This window comes from Protopterus annectens, chromosome 4.part1 (genome assembly GCF_019279795.1).
Source record: "Protopterus annectens isolate FY-2018-M chromosome 4.part1, PAN1.0, whole genome shotgun sequence".
In the NCBI taxonomy this organism is placed as follows: domain Eukaryota; kingdom Metazoa; phylum Chordata; order Ceratodontiformes; family Protopteridae; genus Protopterus; species Protopterus annectens.
Window position 1 is genome coordinate 835,330,901 of NC_056734.1, and position 26,369 is coordinate 835,357,269.

The window sequence follows — 26,369 nt, forward strand, 5'->3', positions numbered from 1 at the left end:
TACTGATACAACTGTCTTATCAAACATTACATATAATGCATTGAAGGAAGGGTACAAAGAAAATGATGTTCGAATAATTACCCTCTCAGGCAAGATCTTCATTCTATGAATTATAAAAAAATGCTCTTTACTTTGAGTCTCTGGCCTGTAGCAACATTTTTTACGCTTGGCATGTTTTAATCATGGGACAAAGAAAGCATTTTGTCTTTGGCTAAAATGTTTTATTTGTTAACTGGATACATCCACAAGGGTGACACAGGAGCTCAGACTAGCTTTTTATGATGCTAGGAATTAGTTGCAGGGGCTTCTTATTCACTCCCACGCTCAATCAATGGTATCAGGTCTAACATTTCATCTTCAGCTACTGTCCTGACAGTATACAGTACCAGCTCTGAATCCTCAGACTTGAAAGTTTATGGACACTGATGATCCCAAACTACAAAGTAACAGGACTGGGAAGAAAAGCAATTGGTTTATGTCTGCAATGGCAGAGAAGAAGGAAGGGCTACAAACATCTTTACTATATGGACTTTTCCATGGCCAAATTTAAAAGCCCAATTGTCATCTAAACACATTAATTTCTCCTTCCAAAGTATTTTCTTCCTTACACTACCACATTATAATAAAAACACGACTTGCCTATTTTGCCTCTTCTGTGGGATTTCTATGCTGTTCTTCAACTTCCTTGAAACATAACATGCTAGGAGTTGGATGAATCTCACACCACTTTCATTCTTTCCTTGGCCCTTAATCATAACACCAAGCATAGTTCTACTTTCAACTAAAAATGTTCTTATTTTAAATTTAATTGTTAACACAGTAAGCCCACTGGACACAGCTATCCCTTTTCACGGGTTGCCCTGGACTAGCCGCCTGAATGGTTTTCTGGACTGCATGCCTATTACCCATCAGCACATTTTAATGATTCTAACCTAGTTAAAGCTAACACAGCAAGATGTTTGTAGCCCCTTTCATTCTTCTTTCCCTTCAACTGGGCCATAATCTACTGGCTTTTTGTGATTCATAGTTTTTTTTATTATGTACTCACAGACTGCAACTGAAACAAGAAACGAAAGGTAGAAATACAGAGTGGATGAAGATTACTAGCTTTTCAAAACATTGATTTAGGTACAATTTTGAAGTTAAAAAAGAAAAATATATTACACCATGTTTAGAAATGACAAAGAAAAAAAAACAGGCAATGTTACTAACAGTAATTACAGATATACTGTCCTGAAATTTTCTGGTAAAAACTAATTTTGAATACTACCATTCTAAAAATATCCAAATAGCTCCTACAAGAGGGCAGACCATTACATGCTCATCTTCTGAAAACAAAGTGCACACCCTGAGGGAAAACTTAGAAAAAAACAACTGTGTCAGTGATATCTGTCCAGTCAGACAATTTTGGGTTAAGAAAAAACAAAAGAACAAAAAACACACAAAGGAAATTTGTGAGGACATCAGTATTGCACAGTACACAAATTTAAGATTAAATAATGTGTTTGTAACTACAATAGTTATTAAAAATTTGATGGATAACATAATACAAGTGCCAAGTAGATAAATTACTAATTCAGTAAACTCTGTGCTAACGTCATGCAAAAATCTTACAAGGAGTTTACATGTTTGCTCGGTGAGCAGCGTCGGTAATTGCATATTTGTGCCACGCACTACCTTTAAATGTAAACAAGCCCACTTTTGTGGCTAGCAACAGTGTTACCAGCCAGGAAACCATGTATAGCAACACGGATGGGAAAACTAGGTCTGTGGGATTACTTGGAATGCCATAATGATTACCAGGGTTAATAATATAGCAATGTATACGGTCCAGACATATTACAGAACAGTGCACAATATTGTGGAATCCCATGGCAGGCATTCTGTATAAAAGCTGTGTAAATCTTCCGTAATGGTACATAGACTGCAAGGTAAAATAAACAGTAAGGGGAAGTGTGCTGCATTTAATAGGGACACACAGATGAACTGCACAAACGAATACAGGCAAAGTGGACAAGTGAAACATCGTAATGCACAGAAGATGAGGGCATGTGGAAGACTGCTGTAGCAGGAACACTAACCACTTATCGATATGGTACAGTATGGACTGCACAGTGCAAATGTGTATTATGTCACCATCACACAAGGTGGCATAACAATGGAGAAGGATGTCTTTGTGATATAAGCATCCTGATATGAAGAACGGAAAGGACATATATCAGGGATGTTTTATACAATCGGGTTTGGGTGCATATTGTGAAGCTGTGCAAACTGATTTGTCAGAATATGACTAATGTCAGCAGAGGTCTCCACCAAGTGGGGTACAGTTACAGGCTCATAGACAACAGTAAACAGAAGCACACACAACCATGGACAATATCAGAATACCACCGCCAGTAATCCCGTGTCTCTGGCATAACATATGCGATTTTTGAGTGATCATTGGCTGTTCTGCACAAACACACTTGTACAAATTTCATGATGTCAGCAATCTACGAAGAAAATCAAGCACATCGTCCTGACACTGTAACATCTGCTGGAGGTGTTAGGAGGGACACTGCTATACCTGTATGCGACATTATGATAAATCCAGGCTAGTTCTCTGGTGTGCATGGCATACATAAGGTTCAATCCAATGTAACCCATGACATCAATGTTGCCAAACAGCTACCTATCTACAGGTATAACACCTTGATGGATGCATGTTGATGTACATCCTTCTACGGGAACATATTCCGCCTGCAGTGTGTGGTAAGTGTGGATCCAACTGTCTCAGGTGGATGTACATAATGATTCTCACTATAGGCGATCTGTGATGTTGTCACAGCCCACTGATTCGGAGTGATGGTCCTGGATGAAGATAAGACAGTGCATACTGCCTATCTTGATCTGGCCTAAGGCCTAACTCAGGTATCACTGACAAACTCTCCCAGCTGGGGATTAACCCATACGTCAGTAGATGGTTAGCTAATTGGCTCACCAACAGAACACATACTGTGAAAGTTGGTGAATCAACCTCTACCAGTAGACATACCTCTTAGAGCATGAAATCTGGACAAAGCCATAAATAAAAGTGGGACACAGGCTGAAAAATCGGGACAATTTTTAAATATTGCTCTTACAAACTTAGAAAGTTGATAGAACAGGTTTTTGCATTAGCATGAATAAAGGGTATGAAGTCTGAAATTCAAATGTATGTCACTATTTTCTAACCTCAATCTTTAATGATTTGCCACTAATTTGCCACAAAACCACAATTTTATGAAAAACAGACCAGAAATATGAAGCAAAAAATCTGGACATTCTGCGAAAATCTGTACAGTTGATATAAAAAGTTTACACACCGCTGTTAAAATGCCAGATTTTTGAGACATAAAAAAAATGAAACCACAGTAAATCATTTCAAAACTTTTCCCACCTTAAATGTGACCTATAACCTGTACAATTCAATTGAAAAACAAACAAATCTGTTAGGGGGAAAAATATAAAAAATAAAAAACATACAATAAGCTGGTTGCAAAGTGTGCACACCCTTAAACTAATACTGTGTTGAACCAGAGTACAAGCTTCTAGGATAGTGCTACCTGACAGTGCAGGTAGTGCAGGGGCAGCAGAAGCAGTACTGCCAGGCTGGGTCCTAGATGTGCTTGGCATATATGATGAAACCACTGGAGTGGGGGCAGGCTTAGCCACTGGGGTTGGCCTAGCTCCTTTTGGTGTAAAGCATTTAGTGATTTGTTAGAGATGAATGACATGGAAATATTTTGATGACACATAATACAAAAGTGAGAGATAAAGGGTTGCGGTGACAGGAAAAAAGAGAGATGCAATTAGTATCGTCATATGTGACAGACAATGCATTATCACACTAATACAACTATTTATCTAAAGTTTTACAGTTAAGTATACTTTCTAACAATGAAAAACTATAATTATGCATTATGCATTGCTCAAAGTAATCTTTGCAATGTGCAGATATTACACATATGCTTGGTCCAATTATACAGATTACACTTAAAAGCACGGCATTTATGCCAGCTGTGTAGAATTTAAGGATTGTACTTGTTACTCGTGTTATTTGAATCCACAGTGTCTGACTACAGTCTTACATTTGACTCCTAATGATGGTTTATGCTACAGACTGAAGTATGCACTCTTGCTTTTACAGTTATGTTATACATGCTTACTTTGCTACTACTGTATAGAAAAGAATATAATTTTTTTTTAATTTAAAAGCTACAACAATACTTCTGTTGTGCTGCATACATACCACTTCCTTCACTCAGTCTCTCTAGATGCTTAGCATGGGCCTGCCTATTTACCTTGATTTCTGAACTAGCTGTGAAAATAAAAAAAGAACAGAGCATTATACATACCAGTCTTTCCTATATTTAGCTTTCTATCTAGCATAAATTCTCTGTTAGCATACTTACACAATTGTGGGATGTTGCTAGTTTTGAACTCATCCAGACACTGGTTGAGTGTATCCCTCTTGAACCTTTTTAGGTCATTAAAGTGGTACCTACACTGTTCTTCAGTGTGTGGAATGCCAGTCGTACTGGATACAGCCTTGGCCAGACTATTTGAAGCCTCAGACTTGTATTGGGAGCTGGTATAGTACCCATGCAAAAGACTTTGGCTGTGGCGCTTTACCAGGAGTCCAGTAAAGATTCTGGACTCAAACTTCCCACCTCTGCACTCAAAATTGGGCACCTTCCCATCTAACAACAGACATCTCTAATCAGAAAACTCTGCAATAGCAAATAATGATTTCCTGCCAGTGCATGCTATTGCTTTTACTTGGTATTGTACAAACTCAAGTAATGATGCCAACTGTCTTTATGAAATGTTAAGCGGACAGCAACAATGCCAAAGCGAGATGAAAGCAGTTTTCCAAATGGGAAGGTTAATATGATAGCATTAGTTTGAGGGTTGGTTGCTGCTGTAAATGCTGTGATTTAACTTTGCAGACATGTGGACACATTTTGTCTGGCTTTACACAATGATAAATTTTTACAATGTTGGAGTCAAACCTATACATAACGGACAAAACATTTTCTTCCACAGTGATGATTTTCCACCCTTGCCACAGAAGAAGTGCTTCTCAGACATACTCATAAATACCCATGACAGAATGAGGGGTTAATCATGTACATGTCACCTCACATTGTCCTGGTTTATCCACTCACGTATGTATGAGACTTACTGAAATCTGAATGCCATCCAAGGCCAGAGAATGAAGCAATTATGATTACAGAAACATCAGTCAGTCAGCATACCCTTGGTCATACCTTCAAAACACAGTAAGCACGTTTTATCCCTCATGCATATAGTTTATATGAGTTCCACTGCTATGCATAGTTATTATTTATAATTATGTTGAAGTTGTTATAAGTGATATTTAATATAAAGTAAAATGTAACAACAGCAATATATATCTGGAATTTCCTGTATTAGAACCCACGGCCATGTGTACGGCAGCTCCATACGGACATCTGCTGTGACAGGAATACTGAAATAACACTTGGATATTTTACTGTTCATTACTATAAACAGGAATTATAACAGCAGTAAAAACATTTGAAATTGCTGTATTAGAACCCAGGACCATCTGCATAACAGCACTACACTAACACCTGCTGCCACTGGAACAGTTTAATAATAGTTGCATATTTCCCTAATCATTCTTAACTTTCATTCTTAACTTCTGTGTGTTAACTGCCACACAGCCAGTGAATGGAAGAGGAAGTGGGGGTAATGTTGACAATGTGGTCAAGATACCCATCCCTTATACCAATGATACCCGTGTAGTTCAGGTAGTCCTTTGGAAGAACTGGCCAGTATTGATGACGGATGAAAAGTTAGGTCGTGTAGTGGGGAGGCTGCCTAGGTTTACTTTTAGAAATTGTAAGACATTGAAGAATATGTTGTGCTATCCTGACAGGATGGTGAAGGGGTATGAGTCTGTATATGGAACCCATCCTTGTGGTTCGTGTAACTTTTGTGTGATGGTTGACGAGGAGGTGGATTTTGTACATCCAGAGACAGGTCGACTGTTTAAGATCAGAGCAAAGGCAGATTGTGGGACCAGGCATATAGTATATATGGCTAAATGTGGGTGCTATATGAGATTCTATATTGGAAAAACTGATCGGACTCTGAGAGAATGAATAAGGGAACATACATATAGCATGAGGGTAGGGAACACGACGAATGCTTTAGCAAAGTATGTTGCGAATAGTGAGTGGGTACATAGTTTTAAATACAGAGTTCTGGAGGTATTAAGGGAGGGTATTATAATGGGTAATATTGAGAATAAGACCTTGGAGGCAGAGCTGAGGTGGATTTTAAGATTAAAAGCAGACAAGGGTTATGGCCTTATTACTATGGTTTCGATTAAACCAGTCTTTGATAGGAGAGGTGTAAGGAAATGAGGCATGTGACCACTTGGTTTACGTCTTGTAACAGACTCCTGTATAAATAACAGTTTATAAGATCCCCTTTAAGTCATACACACCTTTGAGGTAGCTTGTTTTTTTACAGCTTACAAGCAATTTAATAGACACCTGTTGTGAGTTAATGATGGGATAGGATGCATTGCTTGAGGGATATTTGATTGGTTTATTTAAAATGTATTTGATGGAGTGATGTAGTATTTAAGGGGAGGGTATGTTTTATGTTATGTATTAACGGTCTGATGAAGGCAATATTGTGTTGGTGAAAGCACTTACCGAGTGTGTTTGTTTTTATTAAACACATTTCTACATATTTGGTTGGAGTCGCAGTATATTTTTATGTGGACTGTGCTACCAGCTGACACCACTTTTCTGTTGTTTTTACTTGTTTTTTTGTGGATTTACAGCTGTTTTTTTTCTTTTTGTTTGTATTATTTCTAATTATGTTGAAGTTGTTATAAGTGATATTTAATATAAAGTAAAATGTAACAACAATAAAAATATCTGGAATTTCCTGTATTAGAACCCAGGGCCATGTGTACGGCAGCTCTATACGGAATCTGTTGTAACAGGAATACTGAAATAACACTTGGATATTTTACTGTTCATTACTATAAGCAGGAATTGTAACAGCAGCAAAAATATTTGAATTTGCTGTATTAGAACCCAGGACCATCTGCATTACAGCACTACAGTAACACCTGCTGCCACTGGAACAGTTTAATAACAGTTGCAAATTTCCCTAATTATTCTTAACTTCTGTGTGTTAATTGCCACACAGCGCCACTTACTGTGTTTGTGTGTTGCCAGACAACAGAGTGTATCCATTTTGAAACTGTTGACTGCCTGCTTACTCTCTGCATGTGTTCTAGACCTGCAGGTGTTGGGGAATGTTGCTAACCACCTCACATCACTAAGTGGTGGTGGGCTATGGAAATCAATAACTGCAAGAAAGTATCCTTTTTGATATTTACAATGTGTATGTCCTGTCTGCAGGTATTCTGTCTGCTTCTTGTATGGATCAGTGGTCTAGGTTTCCACACTGCTAAGCATAGCGCAAACGAGATAAGCAAAGCTAAACTTGTTTTAGTCTTGTGATCAGTGTTTATTAGGTGTCATCCTTAAAAGACAAAGGTGGGACTTGAACCCTGATGTACAGAGAGTATATGTGCTATGTGGATCAATATGTTTAGCAGATGTGCTACACACACACACACACACACACACACACACACACACACACACACACACACACACACACCACGCACACATGTCATCCACAGGTGTAGTTGATGTATTGGTCATCAACCAAGTAATTTACATGACATTTACTGTGTTTCTCCATTTCTCCTCTTTGTGCTAAGCTGTACAATTACTGGACACAAAAGGGAAAAATTAGGAGACGAAGAAAAGAAATCTACTACATAAACAGTACAAAATTTATGTTGGTACACATGAAATATATTTACACAGGTCTGGATTTGAACTCACTCCAATGAATCTTCAAAACACATTGAGGGTGTCTTATCCCTCTTTGCCACAGAAACAGCTTTGCAGCACAGAATGAAAATCATTGTGCATACAAGCAACTGCAACATCATCCACAGTATTACAAAACATGACAGTTGCACACTTCTGAGTTGTTTGTACATGTATTTATTTCAGATGTAGTGCACTGGGTGACCACACAACTACTTATGACTTATTGCTTGCAGAAATGCAACTCTGCCTTCTCACTGTGTTTGTTGCTCATTCTTCTTTTATCTGATCAATAATCAGAGACATACAGTCTGTAAGGCGTTTTGTATCATTGTCCTTAAAATGTGTGAGGATATTAAATGGCAATAATATACAGCTGTCAACAAATGCAGGGGAGGCTGGATGTTACTAAACAGAAATTGTGAAATGCATGCTGCTTACTTACATTCCAAACCTTCATAAAATTACTGCTACACTTTGCAAGTCTAAGCTGGCTGACATGCCCACTGGAGGTAAGGGAGTCTGAACTGCTGTGTTTTCCTTCTCCCTACCAGTAATCATTCACAGTTCCAATCCATTAGCAACAAAACAGAGTGCCTGCTTTACATTTACATCTGCTACATGCAGCCAAGAATTGGGGATTTAACAGTTCCAATGAGTTCACACCTCATTTGCGTCTTCACCATGCTCACAGGCCTAAATCTACACTATAAAAAGGGAACCTTGCAGTAGCTAGGAAACCTGAAGGTGAGAAGACTTGTTTATATGGATAACACAGAAGAAGATTGCTATTACTTTGCATTTATCTGCACAGAAGACTACCGATCTAGATAAGGTATGATTGCATTTTTTAGTTATATACCGGATATGCTCACGTCACTAAGAAAAATAGCTGTACATGTACATGCATTAGTAAATGCTACTTTTATCTGTATGGACTTCTTAGAAATTTACTGATGGCATAGGCATTCTGTTAGGGCATTTTAATTTCTCAGATGCACAGCCTTATTAACTTTCATCACAAGTGCTAACACTACAACTGTTTTAATCTTTATATTCTTCTACTGTTATTTAAGTGAAATGTAAATGTCATATATTGTCAATGACACAGGGGCATTAACCTTCTAGGATGGCCCATAGACACCTCTAGGGAAATGCTGGCCACAGGTAAAGGTGACTAGCAATTGCATAAAAATTGAATGTCCTGTGGTAAATGTTTACATGTTTTTGGGACAGTTTATTTGATAGTACTTTTTTGATAGTACTTTTAGCAGTTCAATGATGTGTCATTTGCCACTACTTGCAGGCCCGAACGGCCACAACATTCAGATGAATCTCCTCAAACTTCACCTTCCAGACTATCAGCATCATCATCACCAGTACCATCCTCCAACACTATCTGCCATGTCTCAAATCCAGTCCAGGTACCAGTGACTAACAAAAACAGATCTGGTCCCTTTAAATCACACGGCCTCCACATCCCGCACTCCATATCCAACTTGGCTTACCACTGCAGGCCCAAAACTCCATAACCCACCATTCCAGCAAAAAAAAAAAAAAAAAAAAAAAAACCAAGCAAAATTCCAACGAGGATTTCACAAACACCATTGCCATAGTCAACCACATACTCGGCAGACCAATGGACCACCAGGTAACTAATCATGAAGAAACACTACAAAAACAAAAGTGCACACGGGAACCGGAGAAGCTGCTGGCACACAAGGTACTGCCATCTTTGCTCAGTTCAGACAGTACAATGCCCCCTTTGGTATGTACCTAACCAGGCATATCCAACAACTGGAACATCCACAGAGGTTCCTCCTCGCTAAAAGAATACAGGGCTGAAGTAAAATGTCCTATGCAGACTGCCTCAAGGCTCTGTCCCTGTATTCTGTCTCCTACAGGCTTTTGAGAGAATATCTATGGCTGACATTCAGGGCATTGTCAGACCCCACTCTGATGGACCTCCTGCATATCCACAAAACAAACAGCGCCAGAATTACCCACTCTAGACTTAAAACCTTGCATGTGATATAAATAGGACCTGCTGGAGAGAAATATGTATTTCAGAGATTACTCCATCTCAGAAACAGGCTCCCCATCCATGTGAAGCAGACTTCCTCCCTAACCCAATTCAAGTGCAACCTGAACAACTGGATGGGAAACATTAAATTCATCCCTGGTTTGGCACCTATGTCTGTAATGGACACATGCAACCTGTAAATGGTTCTTCTCCCATGCCCAAGCCTGTAAATGTTTCATCTCCCAAGCCCCTGCTTCACTTATCAAGGGTATCAGAACTTGTCAGAGATTTGGGATGCAGGGCTAGGCTTAAAAAGGCCCTTATGGTAGTCAGCTTAGTAAACACCTATGAACGGATGGAGAGCAAGGCCTGTAATTCAGAGACGGTCTTGACTGAAGTTATGGCCACAAGAAAGGCAGTCTTCCAAGATGGAAACTTAATATCACAAGAATGAGCTGGCTCAAAAGGACATTGAGTGACAGCCTGCAACATTAATGTCAGCTCTCAAGGAGGGGAAGGGTTTTTGACAGGAGGCCCAAGACGAAAGATGCCTTTCATTAAGGCCTTACATAATCTTGTGGAAGAGGAAGGTACCTTAGTGACACGAAAATTAGAAATGGCCATGAATTGCAGCTTTAAAGTAGAGAAAAAGGCCCCTTCTTGAAAAAGGCATGATAAGAAGGGAAGAATATCTTGGCACCGGTGCTGAGAACGGATCAAGTTTCCTTTCTGCAGCCCAAAAATAAACCCCTGACTGCCTCCAGGGCAGGAAAGTTGGGCAACGCCTCAGGGGTGCCGAAAGGGCTTCTCTCAGAAGGGTTCCCTGAAGACCTGATTCTGGGGACCCCCCCCCCTGCCTCTACGGCAGCATCTGCCATCGAATTCTCTTCTGGAAGAGAAATCTTCTGGAGGATCTTGGAAGGAACCCTACGAACTCTGGAACCATAGTTTCTTACCTCCCCGTTGGTTTTTGAAGAAGGACTTTTGGGGGGTAGAAAACTTGATCCCGACCGCTGAAAGAGTCTTCCCTTCCTGCTCACTGCAGGTCAATGTTTCTTTGACTGATGGTCCAAAAAGCGAATAGTCACTGAAGGGGGCATTAATAAAAGACACCTTGAAGGGTTCTGCAAATCCGCATAACTGCAACCCCAAATGATGCCTCAAGGCAATACCTGCACCAGCAGCTCGAGAGGTACCCTCTGCAGCATTGGAGATCAACCTCATCAAAGAATTAGCAAAAGCTGACAGAGTGATGAGCTTGGGAGATACTCTACTGATGTCCTCTGATGACATCAACTCTGAAAGGGATGCGATTAGTTCAGTAACCAGATCTCTTTGGAGGCGAGTAAAATGAGCCAAGTAATTAAGAGCTCTCAGACTGAATGCGGATGAAGCATAAATGCACTTCCCATGTCTTTCGATTGCCCGAGACTCTCTGTTCAGGGGATGGACAATGGAGCTCTGTTCAGCTATCTCCTTCTTCATGGTTGCAGCAACCATGATGGCATCAACTGGCACGCCCTTGCTCCAGTGTATTCTGCATGAGGGGGGGTTCAAAAACTTAGGGACCGGTGCCAGGTTCCTTTCATACCCTGCTCGCAATAAAATCAAGGAGCTTGTCTGCAGGGGGTGGGGGGCCAGGAAGTAGAAGGGCATGTCTCTCAAGGAGCTTGTCTGCAGGGGGTGGGGGGCCAGGAAGTAGAAGGGCATGTCTCGAAAGTCTTCAAGAACACAGATTCCTCTGAAGACAGGGGCTGGGGGAGACCATCCGCCTTTCTAATTTAACAGCTCCAGAATGTCCCCAAAGGAGATGTCATCAGGCAGAGACCTGGAGACCCATCCCCTTCATGAAAATCTGCACCCTCTGTGTGGGACTGCATGGGGGGAGTCAAAGTGCCTCCTCTTGCACCATCTCTTCCATGGTACCCCCTCTGTGTGGGGCTCAGGGGAGGACTCAGATGAGAGGGGAACCCCCTGGGTTCTGGATGCTGCCTGAAGGTCATCTTGGGAGGACTGACCCTGGACAGGACGGATGGGCTCAGCGCTCCTAATAGTGATGGGCTGGGATGTACCCGGTAGAGGGGAAAATGCTGCTCCAGTTCTGGAGAAGGTCCGCACTACCACACAAAAGGGTGAAGGACTTGAGGAAAGTCCATCCCCAGTTGCCAAAGCCACGAGAGATGAGGAAAGAGCCCTGGGTCCCAGCCCTCCAGACAGTACCAGTCCCAAACTGTCAAAGGCCAAAGCCCCCAAAACCCAGACCACTCCTCCCCAGGGACTTAGCGCCAAGTTTTCGGAGACTTGCTCTGATCAAATGGCAAAGGAACAGAGCTGGTCAGGGATCCTGACAGAGCAGGGAAGACTTGAATCCTGGATCTGCCCTACATTTCCTTTTGGTAAACCGGGTCCTGCAGTTGTGAAACAGAAGGAATCAGAGGAGGAGAAGGCAATCTAGGGACCAGATGATCTCCCCAAACCCAAATGGGCAGGGTTAGCTAAAAGACCCATCACTACCTCGGCCCCAAGAAAACTCCTTGTCATCCTGTTCATATCGGAAGGTAAGAGGCTCCTGGAGGATCTGAAAGAGGCTGAAAAAAATGGGTAGATTTAGTTGGAGAAGCCAGCTTGGATCCTGTCACCACCCTATGCTGTCCCCAGTCTGAGAATGCTTCGGATCCCGGAAGATCCTGCAGGAGAGCCCTCAATATTTAACACCAGTTCTGCCAAACATGTAGGCTCAGACACTGGCTGAACTGCCAACCTGGGATCAAAGGGAGCAGAGGGATCAGAGGTAACGGTAATAGGATCCAAGGGCCTCCACCCAGAGGAGACCTCAGCACCTAAAGACTGATCCTGAGACACCAGATCCGAGATGGTCAATGACAGTTTTGGATCTGGATATCTCTGATCCGAATGCCTAAGTAATTTTTGCTGTGCTGGAGAAGCACCCAGGGAAACAGAAGGGGCTATAGTCTTGGATTCACTGAGGCCACCGGAAGAAGGGAAGCCCGAGATGAAATTACTCCCTTGGGCCATACCTTAGAGTAACAACTTGTTCCGGCAATCCGCCAGCACCTGTGGGGTTGAAAACAGAGCAAACCGAGCAATCAGCCTCGAGATGGTCAGATCCCAGACATCAGACACTTCTTGTGGGTGTCAGAATTAGGCATCTTATGCCCACAAGAACAGCATCTTTTAAATCCTGTAAGCTTGTCTTTTTCCGACACACAAACAGGAAAAAGCAGAGAGAGAGAGAGAGATTAAAAGGAACAAATGCAGATAATATCCCTCACTAAACCCACAAGACTAGACTAAAGGGAAAAGAGAGAAGTACTGAAGTCCATAGACAACCCAAGGATAAAAAAGCTAAAGGTAATGCTACTCAATGCCAGAAGTCTAAACCTCAAGATGCACACACTCGAGGCTCTCCTCAGTATGGAGAAAATTGATGTCTGTGCAGTAACAGAAACCTGGTTCAAGACTCCTGAGAGCACCCCAGCACTACCAGGTTATAACTCATACCATGTGTTTCAGCCCCAAAACTCGGACCGAAGCACAAAAGGAGGGGGAGTATCTATATTCAAAGATACCTACACCTCCAGGTTAGTGGCACTGCACGAAGCATTGGAAACCATCCATGTGCAACTAACAGCGGGCAAAACTGCCTTTCAGTTTGTAGCCTGCTACAGAACACCCTCCCTATTACAGGAACCCCACTTGGCATTCCTGAGAACACTGGAGAATATGAAGGGCTCTCCAAACACTATGTTATTGGGTGACTTCAACTACCCAAGCATTGACTGGGATAACTACTCAAGCCCAAACACCCTCGCCCAACGGTTCCTTGAATTTATAAACTCTAACGCAATGGAACAACTGGTCACCACTCCCACAAGAGGGAACAACATATTGGACCTGGTCATCACCAACATGGGGACTCTATGTTCCACACCAGAGGTAAACCCCTCATTGGTAAGATCAGACCATAAACAAATTTCCCTGGACATCCATATCCCGTCCCCACCCCACAGCCAAGGAAATCACTGTAAAGAATTTCTCAAAATCCAACTTTGCACTTCTCAAGACTGTGGTGGAATCCTTCAAAGCCCCTGGGCCAGAGGATAATACAGCCCAATCTGCATAATCCTTTACAAATGCATTCTATGAGCACCTGCAGGAATGCATGGATCGTGCTATCCCAAATAAAACCAAGACTCACTCCTCCAAAAACAGGAGACCGGTCTGGTGGACCCCAGCCATAAGTAAGCTATACAACAGAAGGAAGAAGCTACTACACGACAGACCAAAATCCCAAAAAGGGAAGGCATCTCTGATCAGTATTAGCAAGAAACTTTGATCCCTCATAAAATCATCAAAGGCCAGCTTCGAAAGAAAAATTGCCCTAGACACTAAAGATAATCACAAGGCCTTCTTTAGGTATGTCAGAAACATGGGCTCTGAATTGTTGCATAATGGTACAAAATATACCGAACCTACACACATAGCCAACATCCTAGCAGATAGATTAAGCGCAAACTCCCCCCCTCCTCCCAAAGGAGCAAATGCCTATCAAAACTGAATGTAACCTCCCTGACATCACAGATGCACAGGTGAAAGCTGCCCTCTCCAAAGCAAAAAACACAGCATCTATGGGACCGGACGGTGTCCCAGGCTGTGTCTTACACGAGCTCCAAGAAGAACTGAACCCTCACATTAAGTCACTGTTCAAACTTAGCCTTACTACAGGATATGTACCCAAAGAATGGCGTACAGCTACAGTGATCCCACTCCACAAAGGTGGTGCCACAACGGACCCTGGAAACTATTGCCCCATAAGCCTGACTAGTCTGGTCTGTAAAGCTATGGAGCGTATTATCATGGAACTCATAAACAAAGACATTGGGAGCCTCCAGACACTGGACCCTACCCAATTCAGCTTTGTTAAGGGCAGATCTTGCCTCTTAAACCTAGTTGATTTCTTTGAAACAGTTACCAAAGCCATAGATGAGGGCAAGGTAGTCCACCCAGCCTACCTGGACCTCGCAAAAGCCTTCGGCACAATACCCTACTCGGGCATCATAAATAAGCTTACCAGCTTAAATATCAACCCCTATATCACAAGACGGGTTGCAAACTGGCTCAGAGATAGAACCCACATGGTCAGAATCGCAGGTGCCATGTCCGAATCCAAACCAGTTACAAGTGGTGTCCCACAGGGCTCAGTTCTGGGACCTCTTTTGTTCGGTATATACTTCTCCGAGGTTCAGGCTAACACGGGGGGATTATGGCTGACAAAGTTCGCAGATGACTGCAAACTGGGGGCCATAATCGAATCTCCAGCTGACATAAGCATCCTCCAAAAGGGTCTCACAGAGACGGATGCTTGGTGCCAGAGCCACGGCCTCAAGCTAAATGCTAAAAAGTGCATAGTCATGCCCTCTGGGAAAAACAAGGTGCCCACAAATTACCACATAGATGGTAATCCATTAACTACGGAAGAAGTAATTAGAGATTTGGGGACCAACGTAGATAATAATCTCTCCTTTGATAATCACGTTGCTAAAGTGGTTAGAAAGACCTTCTATATAGCCCACCTTATCATGAAAGGGTTCGCATCTAGATCAAGAGAGGTCATTGCGCCCCTCTACTCATCACTCATCAGGCCCATAATTGAATACAATGCCCCTTTTGGGATGTACCTTACCCGACACCTGCAGCAACTGGAGAGACCCCAAAAGTACCTCACCAAGAGGATCATGGGCTACAAACAGATGTTCTATGCAGCTCGACTAAAGAAACTCCAGCTCTACTCAGATGCTTACCGCCTACTCAGAGGCGATCTATACCGGACATACAAAGCCATGTCAAACCCGGAATTAATGGACATGCTCCACCTCAAAAAATCCAAGTCCTTTAGAGCTACACGCTCCAGGGACCTAAACCTCAGCATAAAAATAAATAGGACATGCTGGAGGGACAGATTCATTTCCCAGAGGCGCCCCTCACTCTGGAATAGAATCCCAATTCATGTTAGACAGAGCCCCTCGCTGACCCACTTCAAGCGAAATCTGGACGCGTGGATGGGAATGACCCTCTTCAAGCGAAATCTGGACGCGTGGATGGGAAATCGCAAATTCACCCCTGGGATCTCTTCTGTGTCCCTGCTAGACAGAGGCACAGTAAACTAATCTTAAAAGGGCACCTTCTGTGACCTACTTTACAGAGGCACAGTAGGCTAATCTAATAGGGAGGTGGAAACCAAATACACTCTGGCTAGGCTTATAAATGCCCTAGGGCAGATAGCCTAGTATCTACCTATGAACCTATAAGTAACCCCTACCTGAAGCCTAAGGGTAAAGTCAAAAAAGGCACCAAGCACCAAGAAAGGAAGGGAGGGAAAAACTACATACACACAAACCCAAACACCAGTGGCAGCTAAACGAGGAAGGGGAGGAAAAACTAGAAAAGTCTAAACTACTATACAAGAGAAAAGAAAACACTTAGCTAAAGATTTTTTTTGAAAGAATTTCCCTGAAAATTGCACAAAGCCAGGAATCACGTCCATTGCATAAATGCAGCAAATGAGATCTTGGGGTTAGAATGCAGAAAGTGATTGTGGGAGGGGGAGGAGTTCGGTCCTTGAATCTATGTCTGTGATGTGCCAGATTCAAGACCTAGTCGTGAGGAATAATGAAATGGATAACATTAGATCCTTTTTTTTTTTATATTTGAATATTTTGACTGTTTTTGTTTCTCCAGTAGGCAATGTTAAAAAGCTACTTTTATGTCTTATATCTAAGCAGGACTTTTATTTATGTGATAACTTATGTGTATTATCTTTCTTCTGTGTTTTATGGCACTCAGGTGTCCCAATCCCAGTGAACATTCCTTCAGTGACCCTGAGAATGAAAGAATTTAGGCGACATGGTGCCGTTCTGTTTAAGAGATGATATGGGGATATGTCTGGCAGAATGGAAATTTGGCAGGAGATAATGGCTGATGTAAACGCCGTTGATGGCCAGAGCAGTACATAGGATCAAGTGCATCACAGGGCCACTGCAATTCTGGTTGATTACACCTGGGCTTGAGGTGGACGTGTCATCCAAGTTTCTGTTAAAAGTATTGTTCATGAACATATAATAATAAAGGGCCAAACATTTTAAACTGTTGTGCTACTGTTAATTGTGATGATGGTGTCCTTACATTTTGCTTAACTTCTTCCAGCACCATCCTCCCTAGGAACTTGGGAGTCATCTGCACATGGTAAATCAAACATTCTTATTTCAGTACTGATGAGCAATTGACAGAAATAAGCAGCTATCCGTATGTGTGAGGTGGGTGTCAGATAGTGGCATCAGTGTTAGTTTGTTAGCATATATTAAATTGCAGTAGTGTAGGTTAATTTCTTTCCTGTGTTTGTTGCTTATTGTCGCAGGTGATCCTGACAGTGGAAGTGTAGGAATCTTACCACCTGATGTCAGGGTATCATCAGCAGATTCTGATAATGATGGTGGCCAAACAGAGGCACAGTTTGGGGGGTGAAGACGTTGAATCTGACACTGAGATTGACATACAGCCACACCCCTGCAATTCCACTGGACACAGCCAATAGACCTACACTAACCCATTCCAGTGAGCCCTCAGATATTGAGACAGGTGGAGGGTGAGACACTCGATCAGGGTAGTGTGGTTACTGCAGCTTCAGTGCTTGTTGACTCTAGCCGTAGGTAAAGTATGGTGAGGTGGCATGCAGGAGGGTTGTTAGGGGTGCCCGGAGGAGTCCTGCTGTTCATCCTCCACCTGATCCAGGTGTGCCTTTCTGTGCCACTTGACATATGTTTAGGACCATCACGGAGGGGTAGACACATTCCAATAGGTCCTTCAAAGATATGCTTAGGGTTGTAGATATGGCACTGTGTTGCCCATTCAATTGAGTGGATGAATGACATGTTGTAATGGGCAGTGTCTGTGATGGAATATCTGCTAGGAGAAAGACGGCATCCACGTGGGCAAAGGTCAGCCACATCATCTGATGTTAGTTGACATGGTAGTGCCCGATCCCACTCCCATACTGGCACTACTTCCACTTTTCCGTCAGTGGTTGAGATGTCCACAGCCAGATGTGGCAGGTCATGGGGTTGTAGTCCTGGGCGCCCTCGTGAGGAGTCCATCCAGCAGACATCAGTCACATTCAGGTAGTAGCAATGTATCCAACCATGGGCATGGATGTGCCAGTACAACTCCTGACAGAGCCAGATCTTGGAACTGGGTACGATGACCATGAACTGTCACCTCTACCATGCATGGCTCACACCTGTCTGACATACCGAGGCATAGAACTAGCAAAAAGCTTAGCTGTGTTCTTGCAGACACTCACACACCTATGTCACCTGGAGGGTCCATACAGACACACACAAACACACACAAAACAGTTACATCGTTCAACCATGAGGCTTAATGCTCATTCTGTCTCAGTGGCCATTTGTTACTCCATCCAAATGTCTGCCTGTTTCTCTTTCTTACTCACATGCACTCAATTATCTTTTGTGTCAGCCTAGACTCCCCCCCCCCCCCAAACACACACACACCACCCTGTGCAAGTGGTGATAACTGTTGCATATCCTTGTTTTCTAACTTTTGTATTCAGAAACACATAAGCTTTATGTCCAATACTCAGGGTGCATAGCTGGCTCAGTGCTTAGAATATTGGTGTTTGTAATTCTGTTTTGCTAACTGTACTGCTTTCTTACAGGTTTCTGTAATATGTACATGCCTCACACACTCTTACAGCAAAAAAGGTGGACCAAGCCATAAACAAATGTGGGACAAAGGCTGAACAATAGGAGACTTTTCAAATATTTTGGTCTTACAAAGTTAGGGTCAGTTGATAGAATCAAACAGTATTTGCATCAGTATTTTCAGGATTTGTCTGACGTATATCAAGTCTGAAACTGAAATGTTTGTCATTAACTTTTAAATTCTCTCCTTGATGAAGTTATGAGGCTAAACTGAGGACATTCGGTGACCATCAATACTTCTGAGAGGTATGAATATATGAATCTTTGATGCTTGAGGCCTATTACTTGATAGAGGACACAGGTATTCACGCAAGTCACTGCGGTCACATCTTGAAGTCACTGCTATAAATATCAACCACCTTTTACTTACTTACATTACCAAGTAATAGTATTACAGGCTATGCCATTCATTTGTATTATTAAACACTTTTTGTTCTATTCCAGGTTCAACATCTACCTTCTAAATCCAGCAGATGCCATAGTATTAGCTTAGAGCTGATTCTGTCTGATTCTAGAAGGACACAGCCATTATACGGGTAGGTAAAGATTGTGAGCACTGCCTGGCATCAATGTTACTATATGTATGTGTGTAGGATGAAGGTTTTAGCCCCTTAGGTGGACAGTATGCATGCTATGCATTGCTTCTTAGCCAATGCCAGGGCATATTCAGCACTCCTGTGTCTGCCTACACCCACAGCAGCTGTTGGTCGCCCTCTCACCTATGCGTGCCTGTGGTGACCTTGCCAGTGGTAATGGGATGTGTGCCCCTTTCCATTGTTGATCCTACTGAAGCTATTTTCTCAGGATGATGCTGTAAAGCATGGTAAAGATGGTGAAGATTTCAGTACATGTATGTGGATTGTACTGCAGAGCTCCCCATGTGTATCTAGGCACCAGAACAGCAACTTCAGAAGCCCAAACACACACACTGGTTTGAGCATGTGCCTCATTATGCATTCTTTAAATGTGTGTGTGCGCGCGCATTTCTTTTCTGTCGGGCATCCTCAGCCACAGCTGTAGTATATAACCTGCATCCCCCAGTAAAAGACCCTGTGGGATATCACTCTTACTGAACATCTGATACAGTTAGGGTTGATATGCAAGTTGTGGTAATTGCCTGGGTTGCCAGCACACACATTCAAGATGATTCCCTTAGCGTTACAAACAACTTGGCAGTTAGTTATGTAGACCCTTCCCTGCTCACCAGGAGGTGCTTTGATTTCTATATGCGTACAACCTATGGCACCCAGTACCTCAGGGTAGTGTGCTACAGGATAGAACTCCTGCACATTTGTGGCCCTGTCCTCAGGTGTACAGGGAAAATATATGTTGTCACTGGCATATTGTAGCACAGCATTCAGGAACTGCTGGAGGATCCTGGATGCTGATAACTGTGACACCCCCAGCATGTCCTCTGTTGGTCTCTGAAAGGTTCCTGTAGCTAAAATTCTAAGTACTAAACATACCTTTGTCTCCACTAGTTTTGGTTCCCCTCTGTTTGCCCTTGGTCTTAGTTAAGGAGTGTGTCTCTATCCTCCCTGAAGCGCTCTACAGTTTCCACCTCATGTAGACTGCGATAAGTTAAACAGGGTCTGAAAACTCTTCTTGGCGGTGGTCCATTTAGCAGCAGCATAGTTTCAGCTTGTTGCACATACACACAAATTAAAGCAACACAGCCCCTAACATTCTGTATAGACTCCTTTCCGTGGCTGTATTCCAATAGGGTTTGGAATTTGCAAGGAAAATCAGCACTGAGTCTACACTGTTGCTTTATAGTTTGTTGAATAGCTGCTCCATCTTGGATTGGTTGATTAGCATGCAATTCAGTTGCTTATGCTGTAATTAGCATTCCGTGATTGTGCAACTCTACACATGTAGAGCCACTTACTGAATACAAAACAGCGAGCTACCACTAGCGCACACAGTTTTAGTGGCTCATGTAAGCTTTATTGAATCTGAAACCAGCATGTTGAACACTGAAGAAACAGAGTAGCACCGAATGTCAGGTAAGTAATGGTTTATTTAGTCACTGCAGTGTGAACACCATTTAACAAAGGGGTACACATATGCTGGGCTGGGAAGAGATAAAATTGCAATCAGGGTGTCCTTTGATGATTTTTATTTGCTCTGGGGTTTACCTGCTGTTATATATTGTACAGAGATATTTACCAGTTTGTGTTAAGTGTATGGAAGCACATCAATCAATCACTGATCATTATGGAAGTGTTCCAAGTGACGCATCAAATTCCTGAAATGATGAAGTCAAAAGACAATATCTGGCTTCCTGTTTAATTTTGTAAAATATGTACTGCTGAATGGGCTACTGATTGAAACAAGATGGTTGAAAGTACCTTCGACGGAATGTTTAAAAATTATTATTTTCAAGTGGTTGGAAGGGGGCTGCTTCTAATATAGTCATCTCCAAATCAGTGGACAGTAAAGGTTGAGGAGAAATTTCTCCTTGTTATTAAATCAGTTTTTCTACAAAGAAGGCAGGCAAAATTAATTTTGAAAATTCAGAAAGTGAAGTATTTCAGAAAACATTTCAAAATACTTATCACCACAGCCTGTTAACTACTAAATATGTGGAGTGATGCCTAGGAAAACTATACTGATCTAGAAGCAAGCAGTAAAAGAATAGAGATATTGTGAAAACACCAACTGTGCCAATGATGTTCAGTAATGCTGATATTTTAACTTCTAATAAATATGGTACAGAAACAACTGAAATGAGGTATTAATTTACTCTAGACAACAAGTGGATTTCCGAATGCAGCCATGTTGAGAAGAGTGGAGTTCACCATAGTAGTGCTGTGAAGCACCTGTAACCAAACTGGTGAGAATCTAAAATGGCAAACTAGTCACAAGAAAATAGACATGCAAATATTTCTAGAGGATGCTAGGATTAGTGTATCATGACATCTATGACTGCAAAGAAAAAACAGGGACTAAAAGACGGTCAAGTAGGACACAGAAATATGTATTGTTCATGGTGTATGAAATATGCTACGCAATGCTGTATACTTGAGACAATGCAAATACAAAATGGTCATCATTCATGCAACTTTTATAACAAGCACCATCAAAGAAAACCAGGCAAAAAAGTACCAGACATGAAAACTTTTAGAACTAGTGCTAAATATTTTTGAAAGGATACCAAATTACACTCACAATACATATCTGATTGTCTTTACATCACTCACTGTACTGTTAAGCTCTTTTTTTTTTAAATAAAGTTTATAGAGATGCAGATTACAAAAATAAAATAAAACCTTACTTGCTGCTCCTTCATATATTTTAGGATTTGACCCTTTTTTTAGAAACTCAACAGCAATTCGCCCAAATTCACCAACAACTGAAACAAATAAGAAAAAATGTTCATGATAAATAGTCTCATTGCTCGCTTAGCAGCACAGTGAACTCCAAGAAGACTTGCAAGATAACCTACTGCTGAAAACTAAAAGTCCAACAGTAACAGACAGAAATATTAAAATGTTAACTGTTCATGGCTCCTCTTTTTCAAGTACATTACAATGTTATCTTGTGGCTTTATCAATTGTGCTAATTTTGTTGCAAGTTGATGACCTCAGTTATTAAATTTTAACACTCTGGGATCACTAAAGCTCACTTGAAGGAGACAACATACAGGTAGTCCAAACCACCATCTAAATACAGGGTAGACTTCACCTACAAGAAGTACAAAACTACTACCTCCAAGAAGTACAAAACTACTAGACGGTTGTCATTCAGCCACTACAAATGCAGCAGAATTTAGACAATAATCCTCTGTATTCTTTTTGGCAAATGTGTACCTAAGCTGTTACTGCTCCCTGAAGAATCAATGCCAAAAAGCATGACAGAGCTGGGCACAGTGCAGATATTCCTAAATATTTAGGGGTATTTTACAGCTCAAGTCCATAACATAGGGGCACAGTGGATACATTCCCAAGGGTAAAGACACCTGGCATATGGTAATAGCTATACAAAGTATATCCCATGAAGTATTACCATGCTTACTAAATCTAAATTAGTGCAACTTGATATATAATCACAGAAATGTAGAGACCACATAGCAGAAATACGTGGGGAGGATCTTCAGGGATCAGGCATAAGACATCATGATTATCATGCACAGTAGTGCGTAAGGGGCTCCTAACAAATCTATATCAGCACCTCCACTAAATCTTTAAGGCCATATAATGAGCATATGTACTTTTACAGTCAGGATTTTTGGAATTAGAAAGTCTATCTCCACCTAACAAACGGATTAGTGTCCCACACACTTTGCGCTGTTACTCACCCCTTAAATACACAGTTTATTTTTATTTACCCTATATTCTATCTAATATATATATATATATATATATATATATATATATATATATACACACAGGTGCAACACATATACTAAAAGTAATACATTGCAAGACTATTAACTCTAAAGCTAGTGGTTTAAGAAGCATATGTTATAAAATTATCTGCTTTGCTGCCTTATGCTTTTGCCTAATAGAAAAGCTGTGCTCATGGAGTATAAAAATAATCTGTAAACCATGGTTTTAAACCTTATATGCCTGTCTATACCCGTAATACATATAGCTGAAAAGCAAACATCTGGAGCAAGTCTGCTGTCACCTCTAAAACCTACAAGCCATTTGAGAAGAAAAATGTAAATACTGTGCACTCAGGCAGCTACAATTTTGAGGAAATAAGCAGAAACGTGAAGCTTTTTGATTAGCATTCTGCTTTCCAGTTCCCTGTGGGTATACAAACTTCAACACATACCCCTTTGGCAAAGGAGATTCTCTACGTTTCTTATTTTTTTTTTAATGTAACCATCTACTAAACAGAATATTACTTTTGGTCCACAATTCAAATCTACCAAGAATGATGGCAACACATACATAATACAGTGATCATTTCTTGAATTTTTTAGAACACTGATCCCAATGGGCCTATTTCAACCTCAACCCAGGAATCCAATAGTTCCATGCAAAATTACTAGATTATTTGGTACTCTTAATAGATGTGCACAGCTAAAACTGGACTTCGCCTTTTCCAAAGGCATATCAAATGTCCAGATTTTTGTCTTGTATTTTGGTCTGGTCCTCATAAAATATATTTCCTGACAAATCACCGAGGGCTGAAGTCACATAATGACAGATAGAGTTTCAGACTTCATAGCTATAACAAATGCAAACTAATAGATTCCGATAGTTTATCAACTTTCTGAGTTTATAAAAGTAATATTTAAAATGTGTATCCCCATGTTAGGGCCACTGGCACTCCATTATTTTAGACTTTGCCCGGGTTTCTTGGGCCAAGAGGTTGACAGGATAAGAAAAATGACGGGAGAGGTTGCAACCCATTCAGAATACCTGCCTGCCCTCGCAAAACACAACTAAAGCTATACCTCCCTACATTGTACAGGTCATTTACTGCAGGAAAATGCCTAATAATTATTACTGCTTTACTTTATGAAAAAAGAACTCACCTGAGGAATCTACTCGAGTTAAAAATCCTAAATGTTCTTTGTGCTCATCAGACAGCACCAACAACATTATGAAATTCTTAAATTGAAATTTCTGGTATAACTGACTAGTACGTCCGATACCACTTACTTCGGTACCAGATCCCCTAATTTATAAGCCACAAACTTTCGGACATTACCGTTTATTTACATAATAAAAATACTTCCTCTGAGAAAAAAAAAACTGAAAAAGAAGATACATCACATGACTACAGTAATGTGACGTGCTGACGTCATAGTCACGCGCAGGTTTTATTGTACGAGGTGTAGGTTTAATGAATTTTGATTGCCTTGTTCACATTTTTCTTTCCTAACGTTGGTATTTGGCGATATTATAGTGTACTAGCTCACCAAATGCACAGTAGCAAGCACCGCCCAAACCCCGCCCGCAGCCTTTTACATCAGTCGGAAATCCTGAATATTCATCCGGTGTGCCTGGAATCCTAATGAATATTTATTGTATATGTGGTACGCCGCGTAAATGTAAAAGTATATTAAATTATTATATGATATTCAGCATTATATAAAATTTGCAACATGTTTGCCTGGAATCATACCATACCTCTCAACCAATCAGGGATAAACTGCAGCACAATTAGGGACAAAGCCAGAAAAAATCAGGGACACTTTTAAAATATTTCTGCTATTAAATAGAGACATTCACATAATCACAGCATGTGAATTAATGTACATTTTGTGAGGTAAAATAAATCTACAACTCTTAATTATTGCCATTATTCATTAAGTTTAATTCACCAACTTTCCTCCAAAAGTCACCTGTTTTAGGAGGGATTTAGAGGGACAGAGCTAAAATTTGAGTCAAAATCAGGGACAGTTGAGAGGTCTATGCGGTGCGTCGCTCATACGCCGCTTTTACATTAATATATAAAATCATTTTTGCACACCGAGTACTTGCATTGGAAAATATAACATATTTCTCACTAACAGTGAGGAAGAGCAGCAATGAGGCGCGGAAATACATATCTCGATGAAGCATTTGCATTAGTATATAAAATTATATAAAATCATTTTTGAACACCGAGTACTTGCATGGCATTGGCAGCAGCTTTGAAACCATAAAACATAACATATATTTCTCAGTAACACTGAGATATAGCAGCAAAGAGGCACGGATACACATGTGTAGAATGAAGTATGTTTAATACGGCCACCACCACCACCAAACAAACAATATCCACAATAAGAAATCAAAGGTATAAAGTACAAAACACAAAACAGTATGAAACGCAACAAAAACAGTAGCAGAAGAACTATTTTAATTTCCAGGAAGGTAATTCTCTTTTCCAGACTCACTGTCCAGCCTGTCCCATTTTGTTGCAGGTGTCACATTGGACTGTTCATCAATGCAAGCAGCAATACCTTGTGGATGATCTGCTTCTTGGAATTCCCTTATGTGATGCATTAAATTCTCAAACAGCATCAAAGTCCTTGCTGTATCTGGTTCTCCACATAAACTCGTCCAAGTAGCTGGGCACCATGTGTGTCAGGGTGCCATTCATGCCCTCAAAGTAACGCTTGCAGTTGGCCCACATGCCTTCCACAGCATTTGTGTGGGCACCGGTCAGTGGATTCACAAAATGTTGAGAATGATTTTGGACAGGTGCTTGTAATGCAAACTAGGTATGCCCTCAATTCCCTGGTATGCGTCCCAGTCATCAGAAACTATAATACTTCCTGGCAAGACATGTTTTTCTATAATAGGCAGTAAGGTGGCAGCATCTCGACGATCCACAAATGTAAGGTAACCCATTTTTTGGAAGCAGTCAAAGATGCCAAACACCCACCTTTTCTGGTGGCCAGGTTTTTGCCCCGGTTGTACTTGGCACGTACTAAAAGGCACTCATCTATTTAGACTTCCTTTCCAGGACCCCCCAGTAGCATGGGGTCCTGGAGAAGTTTCCACGAACATATGTCACGTAAAAACTGATACCAGTCCACCATAGATTTCGCAGTGACACCAAGGTGGTCAGCAGCTGTTGTCACAGGTACCCTTCAAAGCCAGCAGCACAGTATTTTCAGTAGGGTTGGCAGTGGCAATCGACTTCTCTCAAAAAAGGTTCCAGTCA

General features: G+C 41.4%; 1 protein-coding gene across 1 annotated transcript in view; it reads right to left on the minus strand.

Moving 5' to 3' along the window:
- Positions 1–24,532, minus strand: part of COMMD2 (COMM domain containing 2) — a 37,462-nt gene extending 12,930 nt beyond the window's left edge. Inside the window, exons 1-2 of the mRNA XM_044070611.1 lie at positions 24,247–24,532; positions 22,033–22,110 (exon numbers count right to left, since the gene is read on the minus strand). Coding sequence (XP_043926546.1) covers positions 22,033–22,110; positions 24,247–24,313 — 145 coding nt within the window. The 5' untranslated portion in view covers positions 24,314–24,532. The remainder of the gene's footprint in view (positions 1–22,032; positions 22,111–24,246) is intronic.
- Between the last annotated feature and the right edge of the window lie 1,837 nt (positions 24,533–26,369).